The sequence below is a fragment of the Rhinopithecus bieti genome, unplaced genomic scaffold (assembly GCF_001698545.2).
Source record: "Rhinopithecus bieti isolate Rb0 unplaced genomic scaffold, ASM169854v2 scaffold_12721, whole genome shotgun sequence".
Taxonomy (NCBI): domain Eukaryota; kingdom Metazoa; phylum Chordata; class Mammalia; order Primates; family Cercopithecidae; genus Rhinopithecus; species Rhinopithecus bieti.
In genome coordinates, this window is record NW_016807380.1 from 136,273 (window position 1) to 144,889 (window position 8,617).

Here is an 8,617-nt window from a genome sequence, read left to right on the forward strand (position 1 = left end):
TTTGAGATGGAGTTTCACTCTTGTCACTCAGGCTTGATTGCAATGGCACGATCTCGGCTCCTTGCAACCTCTACCTCCTGGGTTCAAGCAATTCTCCTGCCTTAACCTCCTGAGTAGCTGGGATTACAGGCATGCACCACCACGCCCAGCTAATTTTTGTATTTTTAGTAGAGATGGGGTATCGCCATGTTGGTCAGGCTGGTCTCAAACTCCTGACCTCAAGTGATCTACCTGTCTTGGCCTCCCAAAGTGCTGGGATTACAGGTGTGAGCCAGTGCGCCCAGTCGGCATGTGCTTTTACTCCCAGCTACTTAGAGGCTGAGGAGGGAGGGTTATCTGAGCTCCGGAATTTGAGGCCAGTCTGAGCAACATGGACCCCATCTCTTTTTAAAAAAGATAGCAATACTGAACTAATTTTACAATTTATTTTATGTTCTATATATTTATAATTTCAGGTGGCTTATAAAACTAAAAGAAAAAATTGGATAATTATACTTAAAAACAGAACAGAGGCCATATAATGAAAGTACAATGAGTAGTTAAGGGCAAACACTTGAGAGTGCCTAATTATTACTGATGGTTACTAAGTTGAGATGTTAATAACAATTATATAATTATGCTGAGTCCAGCAGCATTCATTCACATTTGTCTCTAAAGATCAAAGGTTGCAAATTCTTAGCCTTAGGATTAGATTCAGCTTGTAAATATGTTTTGTTTGGCAGGCACAATGCTTTCAAAGACATATAATTCCAAATGTATTTAAGCAAGACATGGTCCCCAGAAGCCCTACCAATCACCCACAAAAATGTCACCAAACTCCCCTGAATGGAGTTTAACATAAATGTATTTGCAACCCTTGCCATATTAGAAAAATGCTTTATTAGCGCTAAACATAATTTATTTAAATCATATTCAAAGATTTTGGGTAATATCTTCAAATGTAGTTTTAAAAAAGATGAAAAATGCTATACTAGTTAATAATACTGCCCATTTCTATGAAGGCTCAAGACATGTTGACAGATAAAAAGGCTCCAGTATTACCTCTCTAGCTAAGTTACTATAAGAAAAAATGTTGAAAATTGCAAAGCATTATAGATTCACATCACATGAAACTATTTATATCAGTTATTAAATATCTCCAGCTAATCTTTTACAAATGCTATTTTATAATTTATATATTAATTCATTTAATATTCACCACAGTTCTATGAAGTACTGTTATTATATCCATTTTAGACAGAGGTTAAGTAACTTACCCAGGGTAATACAGGTGGCTCCGTGGTGAGCCAGGGTTTAGAACCAGGTTGCCTGGCTCAAGAATTCAAGCTCTTAACCCCACAGTGTATTAAAGTGAAAGCTATATGTGTAGGCTACCAGAAATGAAGACCACAATGTATTATTCAATAATGAACACTTAAGAGCTGGACTCATACTTTTGTCCAGATAGGTCAACCTACTTTAGTGGGCACTACCAAAACAAATTAAATTTTTCTTTACCTCCATATGATAAGCTTCTTTGAGAGATTCTACTTCTGCTGACAATTTCTTGATTTCTGCTTGCATTCTTGCTTCTAAATGAGCTTCACGTACTTTAGAAGCCCCCAATTCTTCAGCTAAATGGTTTCCATGAGCATCCTTAAAAATGACATATTGAGTAAAAGCTATAAAACTTATTTGGTTATTATAGCTAAACTAATCCAGTGCGTTACTGGAAGTAGTTTAATTTTTTATATTATATAAACAGAGACACGAAGTTAACTTACTAAACAGTATGCTTTAAAATCTAGACATTTCAGAGACTATTAATGGGAGAGTATTAATATAATTGTTTGCTGTCATCACAAATTAGATGTTCACTAACTAATGCTTTCTATAAAATGAACTACTAATAATAACCACTGGACACTGGACTCTGGCAGATAACTGTCTACTGCTAGGTATGCTTGTATATTTTTGCTCACTATATATATTGTCTGTTTATCAAGAGTCAGTTGTGTTTTTTCCAAACTTATTTATGCTAATTTAGCTAACTGTGCTTGTAATTTTAATTTTGTAATTTTATTATAGATTATGAACATGATGAAATAAGCAAAGTTTTTATTCAAAAACTAAGTTATATGTTTTGAACCAGCTCAATGAGTAAGTCATGAACATTTTGCTATCCAATTAGAAGCACTCAAAATTGTTATAAAATATTGTAGGAGGTCCCATAGAAATATAACATGTTATAGTCTGATTCACTTACAAATGTCTTTTAATTAATTCTTCCTCCACTTTAAAGAAAGCAACATTGGAAACTATAGATAATGGAATATAGTGTGATGAAAGACCAGGTAGGATTCTAGTTATGTGAGAAAGACTAGGTAGAATTCTAATCAAATAACTCATACAAAAAGAACCAAGGTTTGGCCCTACATCAAAGGAGAAACATATCAATATATATTTAGTTTTGGGTTAAAATATAATATTTAAAACACTGTCAATTAAAAAATTCCTCACTTTAATTCACTTTTAAAGTGAGCTTAGCTTATCAAATAAAACCAATTGTACTATACTTTGACACTATTGATAAAGGCAGAAATGAGATAAAAGTAGATAGCTTTCCTTTCCAAGAACCCCAAATGTGTAATAATGGTTAATGATCTTCCTCTAATAACTTCTCTACAGTAATGCCTTTACTGGTCTAACTCCCCAGAAATGGTGAATAACAACATAGGGTAGGTTTAACCAAAATTAAAGGTAAAATATTTTAATTCAATTCTAGTTTCGTACCCCACAATGGAAAGCAGTAAATTTTTTTTTGCAACAATCAATATTACCACGTTCCTTTAAAGTCCTAAAATATTAACCCAAGTATACAATTCTAAATATTTTTTTAAGCCAAGTGAGTTAACTTCCTACCAAATACTGGGAAAATAAAATTTATATTAGTACTCTTGCTTTTTAAAAGCACTTTACCTCCAAGTTACTTTACCAACCAAGGGTTTTGAAACACAGGTTTCCTAAAAGTTACAAATTTACATAGTTACAAATTTGGATAGTTTTCATTTTTTTTTTGAGATAGAGTCTCACTCTGTTGCCCAGGCTGGGGTGCAGTGGCACGACCTCAGCTCACTGCAACTTCTGCCTCCTGGGTTCAAGCGATACCCCGCCTCAGCCTCCCAAGTAGCTAGGACTACACGTGCCCACCACCAAGCCTGGCTAATTTTTTTTGTATTTTTGGTAGAGACGGTGTTTTACCATATTGGCCAGGCTGGTCTTAAACTTCTGACCTTGTGATCCGCCCGCCTCGGCCTCCCAAAGTACTGGGATTACAGGCCTGAGCCACCTTGCCCAGCCAATAGTTTTCATTTTTAAGAGTCACGACAAATGTAAAAATTTTTACTCAAAAAAGATTAGCTTTATTTTTTCTTCAAGTAAGAGCCTGAACTCACTTAAAAGTCTAGAAGTGCTTTATAACTCAATTTATTGAGAACTAGTTTGGCCAAAACGCAGTTCTGAAGGACTTCCCAGTTATATTACAAAGTTATCTATATATAACACAGTTCATCATTTTCTAAAATTGTGGTAAAATATACACAAAATTGACCATTTTAACCATTTTTAAGTGTATAATTCAGTGGGATTAAGTACATTCACACTGTTGTGCGATACAGTTCATTTTTGCAAGAACTATATTCTACAGTTCAAAAAAGTGAATGCTAAAATTTGTAAGATTTCAGAAACATAAGATTATTTAAAATAGGAATTACTTTCTCTTTAGAGAGTTGCTTTAGATCCTCCAGTTCACTAGAGAGCCTTTCTATTTCTCTCTGTGCTTGGACTTGTTGACGACGAGCCTCCGCCAATTCTGTATGAGAGTTCTGCACCTGCTCCCGGGTTAGCCTCAATTCTTGCCCCAAATCTATGGCCTCCTTGTACTGAGTGGCAATGTACTGTTCCTGCTCTTTCATAACCTGAAAAACATAAGGTATTTGTAGGTTTCAGAATGAAATATACAGATAACCTATTTCTTATTCTGATTTTGCTTAATAAGTAAATGTCCCCCTTCCAACTAAATCCTTTAACATACAATGAGTATGTTAAAATTTAACATACAATGAGTATCACCCACTGTGAAACTGATAGTCAAGAAAAAAAACTATAAGAAAATGACAAAAATACCATAATTGGGACTCTTATTGATATATATTACATGACTGTAACATATACCAGCCATATAATCTTTTACCATTTTGAAAGTAACACTTATAACAGAAAACATAAAGAGAAAAGAGAAGTTAACATTTGATTATCTATGTCAAAGAGAATATATTGGTATAGATAATTAAAATCCACCATTTAATCCACACAGCTGGGTTAAGGTCTTATTCTCTGTGAAAGTAAAACTTGTCACTGGGGCTGCTACTCCCACTGAAATGGTTTTATATTATTCAATTAAATTTCAAATAAAGTATTTCTCCCCCTCCCCGCCTCCTCCTTCTTCTTCCTCTTCTTCCTCTTCCTCCTCTTCTTCCTTTTCTTCTTCGTTTGGTAAAGGCTCCTGCTCTGTTGCCCATATTGGAGGGCAGCGGTGTGATCATAAATCACTGCAGCCTTGACCTCCCAGGCTCAAGCAATCCTCCCACTCAGCCTCCAAAGTAGCTGGGACCACAGGCATGCATCACCACACCTAGCTAGTTTTTAAAGGTTTTTGTAGAGACAGGGGTCCCACTGCTATGATGCCCAGGCTGGTCTTGAATTTCTGGGCTCAAATGATCCTGCCAACTTGGCCTCCCAAAGTGCTGGCATTACAGGTGTGAGTCACCGTGCCTGACCCTAAATTCACTTTTTAAAAAGGCAAGTGGAGGATTGAATTCACCAGTCAACACACATGCATAGTGATGACATGAAGTCATCAAACTTCATCTGGCAACTCAGTGCACTTGGTCTCAATAATGTGCAATTATTTATTTATCCATTCTTTCGATGGAGTTCCCAATACACAAAACACTGTATCTTATTAATAGCTGACTCTTAGGCCGGGCACGGTGGCTCACGCCTGTAATCCCGGCACTTTGGGAGGCCGAGGTGGACGGATCACAAGGTCAGGAGTTTGAAACCAGCCTGGCCAGTATGGTGAAACCTTGTCTCTACTAAAAATAAAAAAATTAGCCAGGCGTGGTGGCAGGCGCCTGTAATCCCAGCTACTTGGGAAGCTGAGGCAGGAGAATCACTTGAACCCGGAAAGCGGAGGTTGCAGTGAGCCAAGATTGTGCCACTGCACTCCAGCTTGGGTGATAGAGAGAGACTCCGTCTCAAAAAAAAAAAAAAAAAAAAAAAAGTTGACTCCTCAATTCTGTTACACAGCTTCTCAATAAATATTTGTCAACCAAATAAGCATATGTTGTAGATTTACTATATGAAAGATACCATGCAAAGGCCTGTATACAGAGATAAATGAGACATTGTCTTTGCCTATACCTAGACCATCAGAAAAATATTTTAAAAGGTCAAAGAAACTAACAGGTTTCTGGCACAAATAACTAGCCTAAAAACAGTTATGGCACAGTTTTTGTATATTAAAACCAACCAGTTTAAAACATAAAGATTCATTTCACTCAACAGAGACTATCACTTGTTTCTTAGGTGGAAATAATTTGCTTACACTCTCCATTTCTTTCATCCTTTGTGTTGTTCTTTCGATTTCTTTTTTCAGTTGACTTATCTCCTGTTCATTTTGTAGCATTATAAACTCTTTTTCTCGAAGCTGTTCTTTAGCATTTTGTAACTTGTCATTCAAACTTTCTATCTGAATTTTAAACAGATAAGCAGTATCAATAAAACTAATGAAATATAATTTAATCAATGCTGTGTTCCAAGTAAGTCAAGGTTTAAACACTTATATCTAAAAGCAAAATATAAACAGGTATTCTTCTTAAGGCAATCATATCTTGGAAATAAGCACAAGAATTCTTGTTCTTGGACGTTACCAGAAAGGCAGAATAAAGGGTAACTCACATTCCCCCACAACAACAGGAATCCTGCACCCTCTCAGACTTCACCACTATAAAATGTATCTATGTAACCAAAAACTACTTGTACCCCAAAAGCGATTGAAATTTAAAAAACTAAAAATAAATAGAAGTTGTATTCTACCATTATATTAGAGAAGCCTTTTTTGTTTTTGTTTTAGCTTATAGAAGTTTGTAAATTACAAAATGAAAATTGTGTCTTCACCCCAGTCTCTCAACAATATCTAGAGGTAAATAAACACTGTTAATTTAAAATAAAACAAAAAAAGAATCCTGCACCTATCCACAGTCAAGTCTCTTTGCAGGAGCCTCAGGATTCAGGTAGGGGTTTGTGAAATCCTGGTAGAGATGAAGATGTGGGAGAGTTATTTTGAGAGCACAGACAGAAACCCAGTTGGCTGTTATGTCAAGCTTGCTTCTGGGTTCAAGCCTGGAAATAGCCCACATCCCCGAGGGACTTGGCTACAGCTCCATTTGGCCTTGAGCCTACAAGCACAACTATCTGCAAAGGGGTCCATAAGGAATCATGCATACTAGTGCCTTAGTGGAAAGGCTTTCTCCCTGCTGACATCAGTCTCAGCAGTGAACCAGAAAGTTGCCTGGTGACTCCGCTCCAACTCCCCTCAGTTGCAGTCCCAGCTCAGAGCTGCTCACACACAGACCCACAGGGAGACCTGTCCTAATCCTGCAGCCTAGGAGTCTAAGCCTCCTTGAAAGTCTTGCCAACCTCTGTCCCACAGCAGATCCCAAGGGGACCCAGTCTCAGCTCTAACTCTCCTGCTGCAATCAGGGAACTATCCCATCTGTGCAGGGACTTGCTGGGAGACACATGCCCCTCTGCAATAATGAGACAGGCTCTCCTGCCTCTGTCCCACAGCAGATGCTAAAGGGGTTAAATTTCAGCTCCAGCACCTCCTACTGCAGACAGGGAACTATTCCATCTGAGCTGAGACCTGCTGGCCCTGTTTGGGCCAACAATATAGGTTCTCCAGCCTTCATCCCACAGCAGATGCTGAGGGGGCCCAGTCTCAACTCTAGCTCCTCACACTGTCATTGGGGAAATATCCTTTGAAGGAGCTTGCTGGGCTACGTGTGCCCCTCTAAGCTGAGACTGGGCTCTCCAGCCTCCATTCCACAACCTATCCCAAGAGGGCCAGTCTCCACTCCAGCCCCTCTCATTGCAACTAGAGACTTATCCCACCTGTCAAAAGATTTGCTGGGAAACATGCCCTTCTGGGCCACCAGGACAGCCTTCTGGACCTGGGTCCCTGGCAAGCATTCCCACAGCCTTAGTATGCAACTTGAACCTTTCCCAGGTCCATGTGGGCTGGAAAGCCATGTCAACCTTGGAGCCCTCATAAGACCTGCAGCAAGCCTGGATGTAGATCATTCTCTAGTGTTCAACAGTTGTAGTGATCACAGCCTCAGGGAACACAAAAGCCAGTTTGCTTAAATTCCTGGAAGGGCCTCCCAAAAAGGACAAGCACAAACTAAGCCAGACTGCAAAGACTAAAATAAATACCTACTCCCTAAATATGCAGATGTCATTGCATATCTACAAGCATGAAGAACATTCAAAGAAATACAACCTTACCAAATAAACAAAATCAGGCACCAGAGAGTAACCCTGAAGTGACGGAGATGAGTGATCTCTCAAAGAACTGAAAATAGCTATTTTAAGGAAGTTCAACAAACTCTAAGAAGACGCAGAGAATCAACTGAGAAATTTATGAGAAAATTTAACAGAGAATAAAATAATTTTAAAAAATCAAACAAAATTTTGGAGCTGAAAAATACAATAAATGAAGTGAAAAACGAAATAAAGAGCATCAACAGCAGAATGGGTCAAAGAGAACCAGTGAGCTTGAAGATGGACTATTTGAAAGTACATAGGGGCAAAGCAAGATGGCTGAATAGGAACAGCTCCAGTCTCCAGCTCCCAGGGCCAGCGACACAGAAGACAAGTGATTTCTGCATTTTCAACTGAGGTACTGGGTTCATCTCACTAGGGAGTGCTGGACAATCGGTGCTGGTCAGCTGCTGCAGCCCGACTAGCGAGAGCTGAAGCAGGGAGAGGCATCGCCTTACCTGGGAAGTGCAAGGGGGAAGGAAATCTCTTTTCCTAGCCAGGGGAACTGAGACACACAACACCTAGAAAATTGGGTAACTCCCACCCCAATACTGTGCTTTACCAAGGGTCTTAGCAAATGGCACACCAGGAGATTATATCCCACACCTGGCTGGGAGGGTCCCATGCCCACGGAGCCTCCCTCATTGCTAGCACAGCAGTCTGCGATCTAATGGCAAAGGCAGCAGCGAGGCTGGGGGAGGGATGCCCACCATTGCTGAGGCTTAAGTAGGTAAACAAAGCCACTGGGAAGCTCGAACTGGGTGGAGCCCACAGCAGCTCAAGGAGGCCTGCCTGTCTCTGTAGCCTCCATCTCTGGGGACAGGGCACAGCTAAACAAACAAACAAAAAAGCAGCAAAAACCTCTGCAGATGCAAACGACCCTGTCTGACAGCTTTGAAGAGAGCAGTGGACTCCCAACATGGAGGCTGAGATCTGAGAACGCACAGACTGCCTGCTCAAGTGGGTCCCTGAC

At 39.4% G+C, this 8,617-nt stretch overlaps 1 protein-coding gene across 1 annotated transcript in view; it reads right to left on the reverse strand.

Annotated features, from left to right (window-relative positions):
- Positions 1-8,617, reverse strand: part of CCDC18 (coiled-coil domain containing 18) — a 100,925-nt gene that overhangs the window by 16,606 nt on the left and 75,702 nt on the right. The window contains 3 exon segments of the mRNA XM_017881618.1: positions 1,498-1,635; positions 3,753-3,956; positions 5,648-5,791. Of these exon segments, the coding sequence (XP_017737107.1) occupies positions 1,498-1,635; positions 3,753-3,956; positions 5,648-5,791 (486 nt within the window).